Source organism: Argiope bruennichi, chromosome 8, assembly GCF_947563725.1.
Source record: "Argiope bruennichi chromosome 8, qqArgBrue1.1, whole genome shotgun sequence".
In the NCBI taxonomy this organism is placed as follows: Eukaryota; Metazoa; Arthropoda; class Arachnida; order Araneae; family Araneidae; genus Argiope; species Argiope bruennichi.
This window is the reverse complement of record NC_079158.1, coordinates 27,437,175-27,460,989: the sequence shown is the minus strand read 5'-3', so window position 1 is coordinate 27,460,989 and position 23,815 is coordinate 27,437,175. Positions and strand designations below refer to the sequence as shown.

At 28.1% G+C, this 23,815-nt stretch overlaps 1 protein-coding gene and 1 long non-coding RNA gene across 9 annotated transcripts in view; one reads left to right on the top strand and one right to left on the bottom strand.

The window, feature by feature from the left end:
* The window catches only part of LOC129980810 (stathmin-like), a 154,468-nt gene that overhangs the window by 5,571 nt on the left and 125,082 nt on the right, over nt 1-23,815 (bottom strand). For 5 of the 8 annotated variants that reach the window (XM_056091200.1, XM_056091197.1, XM_056091199.1 and 2 more), the window contains exons 3-5: nt 4,418-4,587; nt 3,430-3,621; nt 758-901 (exon numbers count right to left, since the gene is read on the bottom strand). In XM_056091200.1, the coding sequence (XP_055947175.1) occupies nt 758-901; nt 3,430-3,621; nt 4,418-4,587 (506 nt within the window). Of the gene's footprint in view, nt 1-757; nt 902-3,429; nt 3,622-4,417; nt 4,588-15,210; nt 15,286-18,196; nt 18,557-23,815 lie in introns of those variants that run through there. The other 3 variants (XM_056091193.1, XM_056091195.1, XM_056091194.1) reach the window with 3 other exon arrangements.
* On the top strand, nt 16,366-23,703 carry LOC129980812 (uncharacterized). Its single transcript, XR_008785254.1, has 2 exons — nt 16,366-16,435; nt 23,519-23,703. It is a non-coding gene; the product is annotated as an uncharacterized LOC129980812 (long non-coding RNA).

Genomic DNA, 23,815 nt, shown 5'->3' with positions numbered 1-23,815 from the left:
AATATTACATGCTTTATTTTATAAGATATTATTCATGAATATAATTTAAAAAATGGATAATTTCATACTGACAAATATCTTACAACATATTGGGTAAATAAATATTACATTTCTGTTATGATAAATTGATTATAACCTGACATTTAATAGAATTGTTTGAAAATTTAGTTAGGTAATGTTTCCAATTCAATATAATATACAAAATGCAAAAGATTGACATCAGTATAAAAAAAAGTGACAAAAAAAAGCTTTATTGCCAAATAATTTAGAAATGATATATGTTCAATTAAGTAAATTTCAGTTCAAAAACAAAAAAAAAAGCCCCCTCCCCCCCTTTTTTTTGACAAAACACTTTCACATCCCCCCCCTTTTTTTTGACAAAACACTTTCACATCTTCAAAAACTTTGAAAAAGGCAAGGTGAATAGTTTTAGCACACCAACATATAATTTCACATTAACATTTGTTTAAATATCTTAAACTTAAATACAATAGAGTTTTCTAACTGTACAATATTTTTCTAGTGTTGTTCAATATTCTGAATTTTATAAATAGAATATCCCAGAAATATCATATAGATATTTTAACTATACGATACAGCATGCAATTTAGGATAAATCAATTCCTAATTGACAAGGTCAAAAATTAAGGAGAGCAGAAGTTACTCTCCTTAAATTTAAAATTTTAAAGGAATATAAAGTTTAATAGTTTAAAAATTTGATTAAACTGCATTAGAAAAACTTTTTTGAAACAATTACATGTTCTTTCAATTTGTCTTGCAAATTATTGAGGATGGCCTCTCTTTGCTCCTGGGCAGTATCCAACTTCCTTTTGATGGCTTCAAGCTTTTCTTCTCTGTCAGGAGAGTTGCCACCTTTTCGCTTTTCTTCAACTTTGGTTGTCTAAGAAATTTAATTCAATATTAAAATTTTATATTCCACTAACAAAATTTCAAAAGTACAGAAAATCTATAACCGAGTTAATTATATCAATATTTTCAACTTCACTAAATATTATTAATTTGACATTAGATTAATAATTCTAATTAAAAATTATGTTTCAGAAAAAAACATATGTAAATATCAAAATTTTCTACAGTTCAAAATAATCAATTCATAAATATGTTTGAACCATAAAACAGATTCAATCATTTTCAGTTCAGTTATTCATTACTCATATGGCCCTTGCCTACCTAACCCCCAGGAAAAATCAGGAAGTCACATAAAAGCTGCAAGTTTAGGGAAAATTATTGAGAACAAATCATAAATTGAAAGTTATCCATCTCATATTGATACTAATTATGCCTTGAATACACTGGTTTAATTCAGTATATATAATTGATCATCCCTGTATATAATGCTGGAAGAAAAAAGAATATCCCTGCCCCTTTTAGTCTGTTATAATCAAATGCGAAATCCAAACTTCTTATGTAGTAGGTAACTTTTTCATAGTATGTAGCAGCCAAGCCAGAATTTTTTTTTATTTAAGTTCATTAATTTAGAAGTTTGTGAATAAAGCTAAGCCTGTATAAAAATAGGATAATAAACTTAATATTTTATTCACTTTTCTATGCTGGATTGCAGCAAAGTTCAATTAGCTGAGATCTCCAATTTTTATTTTAAATTTATGCAGATTCATTGTACTTGTTCTCTTGAATGAGTTTGAATTATTGTTAATTACTTTATATGGAATTTTTTCTGCTATTGATCATTATTTGTTTTAATTTATTTTTAGCATTTAATTTATTTTTAGTTTTGATTTCAGTATTAAGGAAGTTTTTAGTTCACAAAATTCCTGACCTTTACTATTTACTTTGATGATACTACATATTCACATCTGAAATTTTGATTATTTTCGTCAACATTATGGATTGAGAAAATCCCCTTAAATTTTTAATGTAATGTAGAAATTGTTAAATTTTTAATGCAATATCTAAAATGAGTTGTAACAAATTTTTTTATGCACTGCCAATGTGCAGATTTTTGGAAACTTGTATTAGTTAATCTGCGAAAGACAGATAAAGATATTTGTTTAAAGGATAACAGTCCATCTAGATGTGCAGATCTTCTAGCATATACATATGTCTATATAACAAAAATGTATTTAAAAAAAATAACTTTTTTTTTACTATTTATCTTTGTTGCTTTAGAAGTATATGCCCAGTTTACTACAAGAATGATACAAATTCAAGTTTATTGCAGAAAAAAAGCACAGGACAAGTGCCAGACAATATAGGATATTTATTCAATCATAGTAAAACAATTTCTATATTGTTTGATATCCAACTTCTAATACTTAACAAATATGTCCATGCCTCAATATAGTAAATGAAATATATGTTCTCTCAATTCTGCTTGACCATCACATAACTGAATGTTTCAATATACTTGCAACTAGAAGTTTTTCTGTTAGTCTTCAACTAATTCTTTTAAAAATAGCTTCTTATTATTATAAAATTTTATTAAATTAGATTAGAAATCATTTTAATACTTGGTTCATATAAGACATACAAATTATAAATCAATTTTAAATAAATGACTATTTAGATCCGATAATTGATCCATTATAGTAATTTTATGTAGAATAATAATAATTAAAAAAAAAGTTATTTTTTCCAAATTTTTAAAAAATTTATTCAAATAATTTATTATTTGAGTACTCTTAGATATTTCAAAAGTATATGAAACATGAATCAAGGATATATTTATTGTGTATCATTACACTCCAAAAAAAATTAATTACCTAAAACTTAACAAATCTCCAATATCACAAATCAAAATTATTTGATTTATGTCAATTAATTAATAATTTCAAAACTACAACTATTACAGAAGATATAAATAGAAAAATGGTGGAATATTTATCAAAAGTAAAAATAAACTCCAAAATATGATATGTATTATATTTAATTATATAATCAGGCAAACATTTTAAATACAAATTGGAAGGAAAGGAAAAATTAAGCCAAAATCAACTTATGCAATGGAAATTAATGATAATGTTTCATTCAATATATCCAGTCACTTATTTTTTAATATTTACATAAGGTGACTTATATATACATTATGAATTTAAATTCTTGAGTCATTCATCAGAAAAAATTCTGGATATTTAAAACTTTATGCTCAGTTGCATTCATGGGGAGCAACTAATAGAATTAAACTATTCATAAAATTTAAATTTCAATAAAGTAGAGTAAAAATTTTCAATACAACTATCACATGAAACAGGACAAATCTTCCTAAGATGTTAACTCTAAGGTAGATGGAAAATAGCACATAATGCAATATATTTGTATACAACTTGGAGCTCAAAAAGAGTTATTAAATTGAATGAAAAAAATTATTAATTTTTATAATTTAGAACTAAACAGTCTGCAAAAGATGCATAATTAATAGAAAGATAATTTTTAAAATAAATATACACTTACAATCTCTCTAGCTTTTTCTTGGATATTTTTTAAGTGTGATTCTCTATTTTCTTTCATAGATTCCAACTTCTGCTCCAAGGTTTCTTTAGAAGACTGCATAAAATTATGGTTGAATTCTTCTTTCTTAACTTTGACATTTTCCAAGTTGCCTAGCTTCTCAGTCACAAATTCCAGCTTTTTAAGTTCTATGGACTAGAACAAAAGACATTTTCATTGTAAAGTTATGCATTAAACAAATTGCAGATTCAATATCAATAAAAAAAAGTAATTTTTAAACTTTCATATCCAAATGTATTTTTAAAATTACATCAATACAGTTAATTTGTAGGTAATTATAATAATTTAGAAAGGAGATGTACTTAATCAAATAACATCTTGTGCCAATTTTAACTCAAAATTTGTAATATATGGAAAGTTCCAAAGTATTCCAAAAATTTATATACACACACTAAATGAAACATTACAATAATAACAACTTAATGCTAATGTTTTATTTATTATTCAAAGAAAAAAACTTTCACTTGAAGATGGAAGATCATTTTGAAATTATAAGATCATTCCTGTACTTCTTTTACAAGAAATACTTTGCCAACAAAATTAAAATGTCAGAATAAAATCTGAAAAATTGCAGTCTGAAAACTGCTAATAAAATAATGATAGATTAAAATTTTATATAAAAATAAAAAGAGCATTTAAGACAGGTTGCAAGATGCAATCTATGGAGTTTCACACAATATATATGTTTACATTCATTTTTAAAGTGTATGTAAGTATAAATCAAGATAAAGATTTCTGAAATTCAACAAATGCTCAATATCAGATTAATATGAAATAAAATAGATCTCCAGATATAAAATTTTGAATTTAATAGAAAAAATGAAACTCAAAGAGTATTCAGTAGAGACCTGCAAAAAATAAAGTTTGAAGTGGTCTTAAGAAACAACAGTTCAATAATATTAGTCACTAAGAATAAACAAAAATTATATACCTGTCTTCGTTCTTCAGCAGCTTTGAGTTTCTTTTCAATATCTTCAATGGAAAGATTCGATTTGGGAGGCGAGAGGGCAACATGTTTTGGCGATTCCACAACTGGTTCTGAGAGAACAAGCTCATATTTGATGCCACCTTTGGAGTGCTCGGAGCATCTTACTTCAGTGGCTGCAATGGGATTCCAAAATAAGTATTCATATAACATCACCAAAAATTATAGAATTAATACTTAAATGTATGCCCGTTACTTTCAAAGTCTTTAAAGAAAATATTTTAAAATATTTTCAGTCACCATGAGAATTTAATAGAAGTAAAATATTCAGTCTAGTAACCAAACATAAACAGCATAGACATTTTTTTTTTTTTGTAAAACTTGTTTTACCTTAATGCATAATATAATTAATATGTTAATTATATCATCCATTATTACACAATCTATTACAATATTGCATAATTATTACTATGGATTAATGGATTAATATTTTTATAATAGAAAATTTTATTAAAATTCTGCAAATTGGGGGGGGGACTTTTTTTGAAATAAAATTTCTATGATCCACCAGAAAAGATAGAACAGGGGACTTTCTAATCTTTATATATTTATTAAAAATGAATACTAGCAAACCAAGAGATAATTTGCCATTTAAAATACTTATCATAAGTATTTTGCAGTGAAAAAAAAAATTTTTTTAATAAGGATAAATTCAAGTACTTATAACCCACTATTAAAAAGTGATTTCTGTTTATAAATATATAGAAAATGTATTATCGACATTTCAATTTCATTCAAACATGAAACCAAAATGCGATTGATTACAGGTTACTTCAATAATTTAATCTTTAAAAGAACCAGAAAGCATCAAGAAATCTTTAAATAAAAATATAGCAGAAAAACCTAGGATGGTTGAATGTTACAGTTCTATGGAAACATGCATTTTATTTAGGCCAAAGACATTATTTTACAAGCAAGGGTAGGTAGTTAAAATCCGATTTCATTGACATATATAGACATGACCTACTTCAAATATGAAATGGATTCACTCCTCAAATAGTTCCTTTATTGAATAATTATTTTTCTAAAATCTAGAACTACGGTGCAAACATTACACTATATATATATATTTTTTACAATAATGCAATGTGAATTTTCTGTAACAATACCTTGTGGTTAGTTGAAGTGAATCCATTATACGAATAAAAGTTTTTTTTAAATCCATTTTTTTTTTAATAAGGTCTATCTTAAATCAAAAACCAAGCATGAAGGTAGGTCTGAGGTGGCAAAGAATTATTTTCCTATTGCAGACTTTCCTTTTAAAATTCTACAAAGAGAAAATTGTAAAATCGAGACAAAAATTTATTTTCCAATCAAAGTTTATGTTAGCACATATTTATTTTAAAAAGAAGGCAAAACGAGACTTATTTTCTTACTTTTCATTGAAGAATTTCACAGATAGTACATATTATATTTTTCTAACAAATTATTTTGAAAATAGTCAGCAACGAGATATGCATACCTAAAATTTCAATTTAAAGAAGCAAAAAATTCGATTTAGCCGAAAAATTTTAATAAGTTAAAATTTTGTAATAAAATCCGAAAATAATTAACAAAAAGTAATTTCAATAAATAAAATTATAGTAATTATTAAAACTTTGGAAATAATTTCAATAGATAAGTAAATAATTTTAATAACCAATAAACCAACTTTGAATGCAATCCGCACAGTATAGTTAAAAAAAATTTTTTTTTTTTTCTATTGCTGTTCAAAAAATTTCTATTATTATTAAATATATTGCTAAAAGTCCCATAAGAATTAAAAATAATTTGTTTGTGATAATTAAAGATGAAGTATGGAATATTTATTAAAAGAAGAATATAAATATTTAACAATTTTCAGTTTTAATATAAATCAAATCCCATTATAGATGTTATTTCAACATTTTGCCAATAGAAAATTAAAGAAAATATTTAAAAATTCGAATGAATTGCGTTTTCTTGATAAGCTTACATAAGATTCCAAATAATTCTTTTATAAAGTAATACAGTTTATAAAAATCCCCGGAATTCTTTTAATAAATACACTTTACATTGGTCAAAAAATATTTTCGTCCATTAAATTTACTATTTGGGGTTTCCCCATTTTCAAAGAAAAATAAATATTGTACCGTCGAACTAGCTTAATGACCGGTTACTGAAAACAACTCGAGTCGTACCATTTCTAAAAAAAGGAACTCAAACAATTGGAGAACTTGTGCGGGCCGATTGGTCAATTTACCGTCTCGCGTTTATTGATCAAGAGCAGGCGAGACGAGTTGTCTGTACCAAATGACTCATCCAACCTTTTCGAGTCTCCGAGACCATGTAATAAAAAGGTAGATCGATGGCATGATCTAAAAACAGTAGATCTACTGCCATTTACCAGACATAATATTTTATATTTTTGGAGATTAAGAAGACTGATAAGTTTCAAAGTTTCAGAAAGATCACATAATGGCATGCACAGCAACTCCAAATGGAAATTAATGATCGAACCAGATACGTCAATTTAGAAGCACTAAGAATATTTTTATTATGTTTACAAGAATAAGAATATTGTTAGACAGATTGCTTTTAGCAAATTTGGCGATGGTAAGTTTACATTGGGAAATTATATTTTTCATGATTCATAGACTTCAAACCATTCCTAGTTCAAAAATATACAGTACTTCACCAATTTTACCTAGAGAACATGACTCAAGTCATTTTAGTCGGATTTTAATCGACATAAAGAGATGGTGAAAACACAACCCGAGTTCGTAAGTAAGGTTGGAAATGGTAGAGGGTTAAAATTTTTATTTCCTGTAAATCCTTAATTACTCATTAAAGATTAAATTAGACGAATAATTCTTTCATGATAATGAACAAATTTAATGTTAAAAGTTTCTTTGGGCTGCCACCTTTTTCATGTTAAAAATCAATATTCCACATCATGGGCAAGATCATCACAATATATTGGCTATTGGCTCACGGAAGGTATGGTTGTCTCATCGCATAATCTTTGCCTTGAAATCGGATCACTAGCTCGAGTCCGAGGAAAATCTGTCGTTTATACGAAAAAGAATCTACATTCATTTTCCAGCTTGCCAATAGTTACTCTCCGAATATAAAAAGCGCAGAGTAAAACAAGGAATGCAATGAAATGGATTGAATGCATTGAAAGTGTGATACATATATTGAATATCATTATGGTTACGTTTCAGTCATAAACTTTTGGAGGAATTGTATGTGAACAAGAAACTTAATTTCATATTGTTAGCACTTTGACATTAATCATATTTTGTTGAAATGCAGTTTAGCAAGGTATGCAAAGTCTTACAAATGCAAATGCTTGAGACGGCAAATTTTTGTTTAGACGCGTGGACAGATAAAATTGGCCCCAAAGCAATGCAATGATTCGCTTTTTAATGACTTTTTTGGAGGTCATTAAAAAAACATGGTACATATGCACCAGAAATAAAAATACATTTTTTACCCTCTCGTGCACACATTTTCTATCTACAAAACATGATTAATACCACTTTATCTTTTTTTTTTAATCAAAAAAAATTCTGCTATCGCTGACTTTTGTTTACAGCTGAATGAATAAAAGCTTTATCTACAATTAATAAAATTTCCACTAAATAACGTATTACAAGAACCGTATCAAATTAACAGAGCATTTTTAATGTATAAAACATTCAACGTAAAAGAAAGAGAAAAGAAAAAAAATCTATTCAACCACAAATGAGGAAGAACAAATACGAATAAGCAACCAATCCAACCTAACACGGTTCTTCAAAAGATTCATATTTGATCTGGCTAGGTTCGAACCAACTGCTTTCCCAATTAGCACAAAATGCCCAACAACATTGTTACGATATCTGCACGCTGTTGGTCGGCATTCAGAATATCAGCATCAAACAACATCGTGGAGATATCGTATATCTTGTGCTAATAGGTTCTTTACTGAATCGACAAAGGTTTTACTTTATCCAAACAAGTTGTTTAAAATTCCATAATTATTGAAAAATGTAACTACGAAAGTAAAATAAGGCGAGTGCAACCTTGCTACTACTTATCATTACCAGAATATATGGCAACATTTTGTATTCCAGATTAATTTTTCTTTGTTTTCCTTAATATAATTTCAGGTGGCAAAATCGTGTATATAAAGTCGTACCATCCAATATTAAATGATCTCAAACAAGATTAACACATCAAGTAAAAAAAAAATATGCGTCATTAAAATAACAGGATAAATAAAAATTTATACAGATACAGGAGCAATGATTATTAAAAAAAAGTCGAATCTAGTTCAAAACATCGTAGCGTGACATTTGATCCTCGATTCTAATATATTTTATTTTTAAAATCTGTTCTCATCTGTAGTACGTTAAAATTGCTTTATTTTTTTTAACTGAAAATTTCATCAAAATTTTGAACTCTGTGAGCATCTACTATTCTAGAATTTCCTAGCTGTATGCAACTTGTGGACCGCTAAAAAAGCATTTTGAGCGCCTTTTACCACATGCAAATCAGTTTGCAGTTATGTTAAAAAACATTCGTGTTTTTTTTTTAATGTAACGCAATATTTATATAATACAACGTTTTATAATGTAATATTAATAACGTAAACTTTCATTTCTTTACTTGAATTGATAAATAATCGTAGGAGATAAAATAGCTAGTTGCTAGTCGACACCAAAATCGAATTTTAAAAACGATATTTTCATTGTTTAAAAAGGTTCCTAGGAAACCAATATTTTTTATAACCAGAAGATTTAAGTGAAATAATGCACATCGAAAGATGCCTTTATTTATATATTAGTGATAGCAAATATAACAAAATGAAGCGTTTAAAAAAATTAAGGAAATTATTTAACATTTTTAAAGGGAAAAAGTCATTCCTTCATTGCAGTAACTTTAATCTGGCCAGTGCAAAGTAAGCAATGGATGTAATAGATTTAACTCCGAGATAGAATTCTTATAATTGGAAGTCTGTTTTACACTCTTTTAGGTTTCAAAAAATAAAAACATTCATTTCCAACTGTAATAAAATAATGATTTCATCAACAGAAATTAAAAAGAATTTATTTAACTAACAAACATGAAAAATGTAAAATAATTGGATCGATGCCAAGAATAAAAGTTGCAAAAAGTAGTAATAAAATAAAATGTAATTATCGAAAAAAAAATTCAATCAACATAAAAAAAAAAATCCAGCATTATTTTAGGTGGTTAGGAAAATAATCTATAAAATATTTTTATTGTTCATCAGTAAGAAAACAATCTCCCACTTCGAATTCAAGATATAGCAGGTCAAATGGCTTTCATAACTTTGTTTTCATATAAAATTCTACAGACACGTGCGAATAACCGGAAAACTGCGGAGCGTGTCCGAGTGGTCAGCAGCAGTGCAGTTGGACAGCAGCCAGTTCACTGCACCAGCCGTATTCGGACATTCCCCATCTCGTTTTCTACACTTCAATGCGGGTAAAAATGTAGTTCAGTCCCACCTCCTGTTTCCCCCGTTTCCGAGAACAGCTGTCTATCGAATTTCCAATAAACGCATTTCAAAACACTTCACTTAGGAAAATTTAGCGATTCCCCAGTGAAATTTCTTTATTTCACAAAACAATGGAGGAAATTTAATTGCTCCCTTGTGACTTACGAGTGCTGTTTGAGATTTAAAGATTTCGCTATTCTAGTTTTAATATTTCTAGTTTTAACTAGAAATATTAGGGCAATCGAGGAAAGTAAATAAATAAGAAAATGAAGCATTAATTTATGGCAAATGACAGTAGCTGGGATGTATTCTCCTCGATTTTCTTGTATGCTGACGAAGTACAACGCGTCTTAAGGTTAGATTCAAGTTATAGTACAGCCACTATGCAGTTTGGATCTTTTACCTTTGATCAAGTAGTCTAAAACTTGGGGCACCTGAGATCTATAATTGTAGTGCGAAGACCACATGCTAAATTTCATAAATCTAAACCGAATTATCCAATTCTAAAATTTGTTTATATTCTGTAATATTTAAAACGTGGTTTTCTAAAATTTAAAAAAAGTGAACGCATTATTTTTTGAAAAGTTAGAGAAATTTTTTTAAATTCAAATAAAGAATTTGAATCTTGAGATTATTGGAGGCCAACATATCTGTCTCTGACCTGCAATTCAAGAAGCATCAGTTTAAAACTTCTCTATTGCATTTCTTACAAGTGGAATAATTCTGATTAATTTCTGCATCTCATGTAATTCGTATTAAAATCTTTTAAAATGGTTGGAATTCAGAATATTGTATATAATAAAAGAACAAAATATTGATTCTGAAAAAGTAGCCATTTATTACCATTCAAAAGATACTCTGACGGCAAAGGGAAGTAAAAAAATTTTTACAGAAGGTTATTGCTCGAATTTCGATTTGATCCTGTTATTCTAACCATTTGTTAGTTATTCATAAAAACTATGCCAATTTTCTAAAAATCCAAAATTTTCTTTGAAACTTTTTTTTAATAACATGCTATATATCAAATTGTTACAAAAATACCTAAGGCCTCAAAAGTAACAGAATCAAGTTATAAAGAGGCAAGAATATTCGGCTGTTTCCAGCTCGTCAAACCTTGCAATAAAATATTAATCGTTAAAAAAGTTCCTAGTAGCCCATTCTTCTACAGAAATACTTTTTATGTGCAACAGTTCAACGAACTAAAAATGTTCTAATTGAAGTATTGAATGACAACAGGAAACATAAAAGCCAATATTATAGCATATCTCGGCTTCTTTATTCCTTTTGTACTTGTCACATTTGAAAATGTAAAATACATTATCTAAATTATGTTTCCTTTTAACAATTCCATTCCATGCCTTTTTTTGCTCCTTTAGAAGCAAAAATAGAAAGAAAAAAAAAGACTTCATAAATTGAAATTACGAAAAGAAATGTCATTCAATAATCAATACATTTCTCAAAATTAATTTCCCTCAATTTTTTTCTTAATTTTAATCCTTCGGCCTGGAATGATAATATTGAGTCATTTTGATTGCTTCAACAGGAACAAAAAGACCCTACCTTTAAGGAACCTTTCCCTATCCTTTATTAAAAGAGGAACCCTCTCTTCTAGCTACATGCATTATCTGCAGATCTCATTTCCGCGGCTTTTAAAAGCAGCAAATCACACTGGAACTTTGTTTCCATTCAGCGTTAGGTAGGAAGAGTTGGTTTGAGTTTTTCTTTCTATACTTAGGCCTTTAGATTTTTGATATCGCTTAGGATTACCCTTTTATTTTTTCAGCAAATGATGTATTGTATATTACAGACAGTTTAAACTATCTCCCAAGAAAAGAAAATGTCGAAAAAGAAAATCCAGAACCTTTACGATTAAGGAGTATTAAGTGCCGAACATTAAGGATAACTTAATAATTGGCCGTCAAGAACTAAATCATAATTTTTTTTCACAAATAATGAGAACCATTAATTTTACTTACATAATTTATAGACATTATCTTTTTCACATAAGGCAATATTTCATTAAAATCTTAATCTTTCCAACTTATTAATTTAAAAAGAAAAAAGAGAAGTACTCCGTTTCTTTTAGGAATTCGCTCATTTATTCAATTTTTAAACTTTATTATTTTTATTTTGTTACTTTTACATAATATATTGACGTTTCTATACCATTCATAAAACCATTATGTTTTTACTGCTTTGCTCTGATATTTTCTACACAGTTTATGAAGACTCCTTTTAGGAATAAGAATATTAAGAAACAACTTTCGTTTTACAATGCTCGAGTAATAGCACAATGGTATTTAATTACACCATTAAGGCAGCACTAAGTTTACTATTGTAGATTGTTCTTTTTTAAATGTACTGATATTTCGTTTTAAATATAACTTGTATACATAGTTTCGTTTTAAAAATAGCCAGATCTTTACTCTATATCGCCTAATTTTATAGCCAACAGTATCACTCCTTGACCTCATGCATTAAAACTAAAAAAAAAAAAAAAAAAAGCAATATATATATATAGAACTTAATTCTATATGTGGAAACATGATTTATGCAATATTTACATGTATTTTTTTAAATGTTGATACTTCTCGATCACTTAAAGACGCAACTTATTAAGATGGACTAATCTTCGAATTCAAAAATTAGTCCACGTTTCAATTGTATTTGTACATGATAATGCTACCACTGCAGGAATCAGACGATTTCTTTAACCGAATTCGAGGAACTATTAATGGCAGATATTAATTATGGAAGAAAAAAAATCTTTATTATAACCACTGCCCGCCCGTAAAGAGTTTATGCTACATTAGATGAAGTTCCAAGGATTGATTGCTCCAAACCAATTTTATTTCCTAACGATTTCTTAATTTAAAATACTTAATGGATCAAAATTAAGAACTGGACATTTGATAGCATATATTGCAACAAAAGTGGATTCAAGTAACCTTAGAATTTTTTTATGAAATGCAACTAGATTTTACAGTTGCTCCCACAAATTACAATTGCTCGTCTCAAAGAGAAAAAAGCCATATTAAGATATTCATTTTGAAATATCATTGATACGATTAAAATGAAAATGTGTACGATGAATATTTTTACTAAGACTGCTGCCAATTTTGATTTGTTTATGATTGAGCACGATTACGATTGAAAATTTGCCTATATTACTTGCTAGACTTCAACCCTTTTTAATTCGAGAACAGAAAAAAAGTTTCTAGATATTTCGATTATTTTTTTCTCTCTGTCTCTTATTATATATATGAACTATTTATGCTTCTATCGTGTACATGTATGGCATGTACAAATTAAAATAAAAAAACCCATAGGACATGAATAACTGATAGAAGCAATCAAAAAAAAAAAATACTTAAATTTGTAATGAGTACAATACTGAAACGAGCGGTTTTGATAACAAGTTCTAAGAATTCTAAGGTAATTTTTTATAATGTTTTTATTATTATTATTATTATTATCATCAACTAAACGACCTTTCAATATTTACAAAACCGCCAACCAATGAATCAAAAAAAATTTTTTATTGAACAAACTCTCGTTCTTAGACATTCAAATATCGCAATAAATCAATACAAGTCATTTGAATAGGATTACTCAATAACTATTATATCGTGGACATCTAAGTGCATTTATAAATTTTTCAAAAAATGCGATGAAGGAGCCCAAATTACGTTTCCATGGATCTAGTCAAAAAATAAATATGATGTAACCGTCCAATATTGCTGATACAAAAATCTTTTCCGGAAATGCGCAGGCAGAGACAAACAGAATAGCACTCAGAGGTTATCGTGACACGTGCCGAGAAAATCTCCACCCCAGGGGCGGAAATGGATTGAGCCAGGGAAAGTGCCAATAGAAGGAACAAACGCTCAATACGGATACGATCTAAGACGTGAGGTCAGCGACCGTAGAAAAAATAAAGAGCGTCCACAAAAAAAAAAGTTCTTTTATTTATGGGTAGAAAAAAAAATCAGTAACACCTGTCCAAAACAATCAGACGGAGTATTTGTCAGATTAGAAATGTAACCATTCTAAAAGATCGCTAGAATTGAGCGAAAGAATAAAAAATGTTTTATTTATTTATTTTTTAATAAATTCTAAACCCAAGTCAGGCTTTTAAAATAATTACACTATTCTTCTTTTAAGTTAATGGATGCGTTGGTTTAAAGTTTCATAAATGGCTTTTCAGGTCTCAAAGTTCTCTCTTTAATTTCGTTTCCACCGAAAAAGATTCGCTCTTTTTCTTTTTAATGATAGCGATATGTAAATGATGTTATTTCCATCTAAGAAAAGCCCTTTGTAAGCTAATGGTAATATTCTGGAATGCTTTTCAAAAGAGGAGGCAAATGATCTTTCACCAGCGGGAGAAAATAAAGTTTCTCAAGATGAAAGATCATTTTGGAATTCGGAAAAAGAATATTTGAATTTAGTATGATAATATAAGCTTCAAAGAGGGGGTTAAGAAGGTGTTAGGAACTTTCGTTATTTAAAGTGTACTTTATGATATTTATAGTTTGTTCTTTTATTAAGATATGATCAAAAATGGATGCTTTCCAAAACTTAAAAAGTAAATTTACAGAGGTTCTAAACGAAAGGAAAATGTATCAAGACATTTAGAATCATAATTAAGAGAGTTCATTTTTAAAATTTTAAATGCAAAAGAACTCTTTTTTTAAAAAAAATTAGAGTTTCAAAAAGGTACACAAGAAGCATGTAGTATATATATTACTATAAATATTGTACAAAATATTTTTAAAAAATGAGAAACCTGCACTAATCTAATCGAATACGACAAGCAGTAATTTAAGTAGTAATAACATTCAAGCGAAATAAAAAAAGTTCGTTATTAAAATTAGCTTATGTAGGATAAAAGAAACTGTCATGCAACTTTGAATGATGCAAACTCGAATCAACACATGCATTAAGATAAACATTAAAAGTTAACAGAAGATGAATTAAAACAAAACCAAAATTTATAGCATAAGTCACTATAGCTAGAATTTTCAAATTACCTTCAAACAAGCTTCGCTAAAATAAAAATGAAAATTCAAGTAATTCAACTCATTTCGCCAAAAGCTTGGCGACCAAAATGCTGAAAATGTACAACAAAAGAAAAACGAGAACAAAAATGAAACTCAAAATAAAAAGCTTACAAAATAGAATTGCCATGCGGGGATTCAAACTAGAAACCAAATTTAAAATCTCAAAAATAAAAATGGGGTAATAGGGGGTTCTCAAGTTTTCCCCTTACCCAGGAAGGCGACTTTCTTCGGCGGCCTTCTCACCACACTAGAAGTCCTGGGTGGTGGAGAGATTACTTTTTTCTCTGAAAAGATCACACAAACATTTCATAGAGTATGCACATAAATATTATTACACAACTTATTTCTGACAATTTCGCTAAACAGGTTGAAGCAACTAAAAATTACAAAAAAAAAAAAAAAAAAAAAAAAAAAAAAATATTTAACTGTGTAACTGCACTGAATTTCAAAACGAAATAAACACACAATAATATAGAAGAAAATATAATCTTGCTCTCAAATACATCTTATTGTTATGAAAACGTTGATACCAAAATCTTTTCAGAAAACAAACATTTATTGAAGAACAATGATAATTAAAACTTTTTTTTAAGACACTATACAAAATGGACTTTTTACCTATTGTGATCTGGAATTGCATTTCGCATGCAAATTTTTGGCTTGGACTCTTTTTTTCTGATCTTAAATGGGAACATTTCGGAAAACATTTTTTTTATAAATTTAAAACTATAAGAAATTAATCAAAATATACAGTTTTGAATAGACATCCAGAGTCTATTTCAATCCAAGTGACGTTAAGTATGCAACTTAACAAGTGCAATTATAGTATAGTTATGCAATTACGAATCGGTTTCAAAATGGTGGTCAGGATGAACTTATTTTTGTAAATACTTCAGAAGGACTATAAGATTTATCTAAAATTAATCATTTATTATTCAAAGAATTTGTTCATCTATTTGAATTGATTCAATTGTTCAAAACAAAATACATTTTGCATATTTTCATGTTGGATATTTAGTTCTTGCTACAGTTTTCACTAATGGAAATTAATTTTAGAATAATAGACGATTCCAGATTGCATCCTTACGGAAATAAAAACTAATTTCAGTTTCCTATTAATTTTTTTTATTTGTCCATTAACACAATAGACGTTAGAAGAGAAGTGTAGAAACGTTTCTAGAAGTAAAGTTAAGATGATATTGTGCAGGGTACACAATACAAGGCCCTATTCAATTAAGAAGTTGAATACGCCATACGAGAATGATAGAATTGTTCTTTTCACCGCTTGATAGTCAATAGACGCACCAGACAAAACTGTCTGAGCCTTGAATAGCCGTTCAATTAGCCAAATAATTGAGGTAATCTATAAGGAGACAGGACTTTTACTTTTTTAATCTTCTGACCGTGGATATAGTCTTCCTTTGTCGAAAAAAAGTGAGTAATATGCGAGTTCCTTCCTATAATGCAAATTCATATTTGAAAAATATACCAAGATTCTTCTTCCGCATCAACTTCGTCTAATAATACAATTCTAATAATTCAATAATATCTCAGGAAGAAATGTTCATAAAAATTCTTATTAATTCATTTTTACGAAATGCTAGTTCAAAATAGAATGATAGCTGGTTTCAAAAATTGTTAATTTTTAGAGTATACTTCCACTTTTTGAAATATAAAAATTTTATTCAGCCTTAATTCTCAAAATACGAACGGTATTTTATTTAATGAACCATTTCATTTGAAGTTATAAAATAGGAAAATGCAGGATTTGAAGCACAAATTTGAATTCTTCTTGATTGAATAAAGATAGAAGTTGACATATATTGAACTAGCACTTCATTTTCATAGCTGAGAAGATAAAAATAACTGATAAAAATTTACGAAGTAAATGTACTTTAATATTTGATGAAACAATTCAGCTTAAATATCTTAATGCCTTCTCTTTATAACTAAAAATAATTTTTAAAAACTGGTTTCCATTGCTAAATATGAAATTTGATTAAAAGAAATATTTGTCATTTGTTGTCAAAACACGGTTGATGTTTTTCCAATCATAAAAACAAATGATAATTGCAAAGGAATAATTATGAAGTATTCAATAATGTAATTGCTTTAGAAGTAATGTCAAAAACTTTGAAATTTAAATAAAAAATGTGTAATTCGTGCAACAAAGTTTATATAAATTATTATTTCACTAATATTTCTGAAGCCCATGCGAAAAATGCCTAATGACATACATATTTTAGATTCCAGACGCAATTATGTTTTACCATTTGGAAACCAACCCTTTCTTGGCATGAGTCCATTTGGCACACCGATGTAATAAAATGGAAAATGGGTGCGTCAATAATTAAGAATTAAAAACAATAGTTGAATCGAAAAATTAAATTACTTCGCATACAAACGAAGACTAATAATCATACGATAATCATTTAATTTGCTCATACTGAGAAATTGTATAAATAGAATATTACTTATTTGGAATTATTTAATGAAATGCGTTATTTTAAATTTCTGACCTACTGTAATTCGTAATGATATTTTTCTTTAGTTAAAAAGAATATTGGATAACTTTTAGATTTAAAAAAAAATCTTTTGAATTTTGTTCCTTGAAAATGACAAACTAAGCCTCGCATTATTAATAATTTTTTTTTGTATCTGTCGTTTTGATAAATTGAAGAACTTTGCATACAATAATTTTACTCATTTTAAAAGTTTAATATACGTAAAAAAATTCAAAATACTTAAATTTCCTTTCAGTTTTTTTTTTCTTTGACAATTATGAGACAAGAAAAATTAACGAAAAATTTATAATAAATATACAAAATAAATTAATGTATACACAAAAACAATGGTCATCGATACATGAAAATATTTGGTATCTTTACTCCTTTTGTTAGTGAAAGTATTAATTTAAATGGAAGCCGCTTAGAATTGCATTTCTCCTTTTCTAAATTCATTTTCTTTTACGAATTTTATTGTAATATCGACTTATTACAATTTTTTTTTTTTAATTCCTACCAAAGCAATTAACAGCAAGGGATTTTCTTATTTAAAAACACGATACGGCAAATCCAAAACACTGCAGTTACACAAAAGCAGAGAAAAATTGCATGCAACAGAATGAATTAATGCATAATTTAAAATATGTAACCAAAATGAAGACACATCTTGGAATTTAAAATCATTCCTTACCTACATTAGGCACTTGGCAAGTTTTGCAAAAGCACTGCAAGAAAGATTTTGTTAAAGTTTGCGATATAAACGTTGTGGCTACCATCTTCACGTAGCGTGTAGAACGAAGCTTTGTCAATAAATACAGTGAAGGTTAACTTTTTCTACGAGAAGCTCTTTTTTGAACCCAGGAAGCACAAGGAGGATTTTAAGGTTTCGATGTGATCAATACTTATCCCCTAAGTTTCCTAAAAACTAATGGTCTGCAGATTTTACGAAACCTTCATCAAGTATCCTGATTCCCGGTTCCACCTTGCGGGAAAGCCAACACCCAGTAACTGTGCGCAGGGCCGGGATATACGTTCGTCCAGACTTCAGACGAAAGACAGACTGTCGCCAGTTCGTCGCCAAAAATCCATTTCGCGGCGTGACTCATATGCGAGGCAGGGAAGCTCGAAATAAAGGGGCTCTTGTCCAAAGACAGAGGGTTTCCGGAAACAAAGAAAAGAGAAATCCCTCCCAAATAGGAAAATATCGCTAATTTGAGGGTGGGGGGGATATTTGATGTTCAATTTTATCATCTACTTCGAGTGGAGAAATTGGCAATTGCTTTAAAAAAGAATGAAAATTGAAGGAAAGGAAAAGAAATATGAAATAGGCTTTTCTCTGGAAAATATGTTTTTATGTAGTGATTTAACCAAAATATCCATTTTTTTGCTTTTTTAAGAAAAAAATTCAGTCTGGAATTAGAGCGATAAAAGATAACTATTTGGGGAAGAAAATTAAAAATTGTAACTCAGCAACATTTTAAAAATTCCAAAGTGACGAAAGCAACAAAATTTAAAGACAAAAAGGAAAAATGCAGAAAAAAAAAATACTATCTTTCCACTCTTCTGACTGATTAATCAAACAAAAAATCGTTACGAAGAATTATTCAAAAACAACTACAATACCGTTTCTTTAAAAGTATTTGTTCGTTATTTACAAGTAAAAATCTGGGATAAGTAGTGTAAAATGAAGGAGTTCCCAACATTGCAACCTCATTAAATTTTAAATAAGTTTTACAATTTGTTTATACATATTATGTAAATAGAAAGTATAATGCAGAATGACTAAGATTAATAAAATCGTTAAATGTCTAAATTATATAAAAATTCTGATAATATATCTTTACACTTAACATTTCAGTTAAATTCAAAGTTAACATTTGACTTTAATAAAACTTTATAAAACGTTAGCTTAAAAATCTATCACTTATTAATCAGAATTTTATTCTTTGAATTATCATTCAATCAACAGGGAATAAAACACTACATATCAATAATTTTTTTAAAAAGTAAGTTTTAATTTTTTATTTCAAAACGATTATTTGATCAGAAAATCTGCTAGTTTCGTGTGAAGGTCATATCTGAAGTACAGCAAGCTAAATTAATAAAATCAAACTAAAATTTAAACAAATAAAAACAAAATGAATAAATAATCAGTTAATTAACAATAAAGATGATTATTTTAAAACTTTCATGTACCTAAAATGTTTACATTAAAAAAAATTGCTATGATAAATAAATCGACACCTTCTCTATCGTAAAACCTATTTGGTAAAAAAACAGTTCTGAAGTTTGTGAAGTAAATTTAATAAATACTACAAAAAGATGTGAAAAGATGAAAACCATTAAATTTGATAAAGTTACCAAAACTGCAAATGTTTCCACATCATCAGAAAGTTCCGAAAACGATATTTTATTGCATTCTTCTTACAAAGAAAAAGAAATTTGACAGGAATTCTAAACTAATGATTTAAGATTGTATTGAATTCACCATAGAATTCTCTATTGTTAGCCCATGGATTGTTGCAATATGACAATTTTTCTTAAGAAAAATGCAAAGGATGGATATATAAATAACTAGAATACTGGAGGATAAAATAGAATATTGGAAGAATTATTCAAATCAAACGGAATATTTTAGACGATAGTAGTGTGAGATGAGACCATAATAGCAAATGAGATTTTTTTAAAAAAGATATCTTTTATTAAACATCAAGTTTAAAATCTGCTATTTTTATGGAAGTATTATGTTGTTTATTTTTAAATTATATACTTTCGGGATTGATCCAAATTCAATGTTAAACTGCAAAAACTACAACATTTCAATACACTTAAACTTATAAATTACACTTCACAACTAAAATAATTACACTGTTTTTGCATTTTCCCATCCATCAATGGCAGTCTGGTTCAAAAAAGTAATAGGCTGATTAATTCTGATTGGTTTTAGATGAATGATTCATTCTCTGTCTGGATATGCATAGTTTTAATAAACCTAATAGGTCTACCAAAATTGGTCACGTACAAAAGCCATGCACTCAGAGACTGATATAGGAAAAGTGTGATAGCTTCTATTAGTCAAAGTGGTTTGGAGAATTCACGTTTTATCCAAAATAAAAATCCGATTTAATTCATGTATATGGTCGAACTGGAGAGCTTTCGGGAGAAACTGGCTCTCACTTATGTTTTGTGAGGAGAAAAATCTTCAGTAATCAGATCAACGAGCATTTCAGATTACAAGTTTGGAATAAGCATGAATATAGAAATTCTAATCTTCAACTCTGCCTGATGATTCGCAATTTTTTGGTTGCCTAGTGATTCATTTTGTTTTTAAACCGATTTGTCGATGCATTTGGATTTCTACCCTAGTTTGTTTTTCGATGAATATTAACACCGAATTTAGATACATCATTGAAAGATACCAAAGTCTAGTCATTGTTAATTTTCCATTATTTTATAACTTTTTTTCCTCCAGATTAGCCAGAATTTATTATGTTGGCGAAACCATAAAAAGTGGCAATAGGATAGGGTTCTATTAATATATTTTAAAAGTTAAACGTATTTAACCCTTGGTCTGCAATTTATTTTTAATCAATACTGCTCAGGCAGATAATTTAATTTTCTTGAATTTAAGAGGAGGAATCGATATAGAAACTTAAGTCTCTTATCATATATTTTTTTTTGATAAATAAAACTTATAAAAAAATTTAAAAAAAAGACTCAATTGATGGCGAGTGGAACTCGTTTTTCTCAGTTTGCTCAAGTTCATTAGGAGCCGGACTCATCATTGCAGTTCAAGGGATTAAGATATACATTATAATATATTTCTCTAAAAGCAATTTTAAAAAATACGATAAGATAACAATCAAATTCGGTTAAACCATAATCAGTCACTTAAAACGGTCTATTATTCACTATACTTCCACTAACTGCTATTTCGATAGTAAAATCAACACTGTTTTTCGAAGAATAAGCAATTCTAACTGCATTGACTACTACTGTATTCTGAACACATATAAGACTGACAAGCAAAGAGAGAGAGAGAGAGAGAAAGCAGTGGTAGCTGTCTATTGGAAGCTTTCACGCATACTTCCAAATAAAAGCATAAGCCCCCACCCACCCCAAGATAAAAGTTTGGACCTCGGACAAATAAATTCGTGATTGATCAGCTTTTTATTTTCAGATTTCTACGCATAAGCGTTCTGTGTTTCGTAAGATGGCCGTTGAAGAAAACCGAATATGCATTTTGGAAGCATATTTTCGATCGATTGAAATTTGTCAGAACTACAATTTTAAAAATAGGATCAAATACCAAATTTCACTTACCTAAAACGCGTTTTTCAACTAAAGTGCTTATATAGATATAAAGAATGATGATCAAACAACTGACGGAATTGTTCTGTACTTTAGATGCCAAATTTGTGCACCGAATTTTATTTAATCTAAAGTTTTATGTTCACTTACACTGGAACACCAGATCTCTTATGAATATGGATTTCGTTCAGAAATCTATAAATTTGGTGTAAAATCCATATACCAAGCTTCATTTATCTAGCTCAAAAGGTTTTTGCGATATTTTGTGTTCAGAGAAAAATAGACACTTCTAAAAATTTGCTGTTAGCAGAGGTATGAAACGAAGAATCGTCACAATTTCAAGTTTCATGAATGCACTACTTTCTTTTGCATATTTCGTATATTAAAAAAAAAAAAAAAAAAAAAAAAAAAACTGCAACCCATACGATTTTATCCACATTTGATTACGGTATTTATGTTACTAAATATGTAATCGTTGAAAATATCCCTCATCATGCGGAAAATAAACATTTCCATTCTAGCCATTGTTGAAAAACAAATCGGCATAAAATAGGAATTATTACGCTTTGACTTCGAATTGGTTGAAAATCCTCATTAACTGTCAGTAGTTCACAAACACCTTTAAAAAATTAATTTCTTTCCAGTAGCTATTATTATAGAGCAATAAATCAAAACTATTTTGAAGGAATAATAAAAAAAAATATTTAATGCTATAAAATACGAAAATTTTATAAATATATATAAAATTTACATAACTTGTAATTCGAATTAAAATTAGCAACATTCCAATCGTTCACATTAAGTTATTACCAACTTAAAACATATAAAAAGCAATAATATCCCAACAATTATAAAAATATGCTCAATTTTGGCTCGTATAAATTAATATAATAGCCTTTGTTTTATGTACGGAAATATTACAAACAAAATTTGAGAATTTAAATTACAATTTCCCAAATGGTACATAGAACCTTCGTTTCAATTTCTGTTCTTTTAATTAAAATTTAATTAAACAGAAAATTTATTAAATCTTTACTAAATTATCCTGCAAAAATATTAGAAAAATATGAATTTGCACTCCAATAATATCGCATTGTTCTAAAAATGCATTTTAAAATACACGAGGCACAGAAGGAGAGACAAAAATTCTCATTAAAAAAATAAAGACTTAAAATGCAAAATTCGACAGAAAAGCCTCATTTTCATGGATAAATAGCACATTTCCGATTTCAAAGAAACTCTTGGCACTGGGCCAAAAATCGATTTTTTTAAAATGGGTTTTTGAATAATGAAAGTTTAAAGAGGAGACATGAAAATCTGTTAAGGATTAAAGTGTTTTTAAATGGGCCGAAATAAAATAATCATTTTCCGCTTCAAGGCATATTTATTGATGATCTTATACTTAAATTTAAATAGTTCAGAAAGGAATTTCAAAATACGAAATCTGTAAATGGTCATTAGATTGACAAAATAAGTGAGGAAATGAATCGGACCTAAAGTAAATTATCATTGAAAAGCCTCCCCCCCTCCAAAACTAATAACGATCAGAACAAATACCCCCTCCCCTTCCTCATTAATAAGAATTTTTACAGTATTTTAGTTTTTAACAAATGTTAAGCAAACAATTCTTTGGTAACCTGATAAGATTAAAACTTGCATATTATAAATATCTGTTACCTTTTTTTTTTTTTTTTTTTGACAGAAAGACGCTATGTTAAAAACAAAATACAAGAATTGTGGAATTAAATTGCGTATCAAGCACACTCCCGCTTCCTTTCCTCAGCCTTTACAGATATGCAACATCCTTGCTGTACTATCATGCTTCATTTACCGACAAAGCTTGATTTTCAGAAATTACAGTAATTTAAATAAATTCTAATACAACCATTGTTCAGTTTTTTTTTGTTTTTTTTTTAATCCACACAATGCTTCGAAAAAATACATTAAAGCATTCGTGAGAAAATTTATTAAGAAAAAAAATGTTAAATTAAAGGATTTC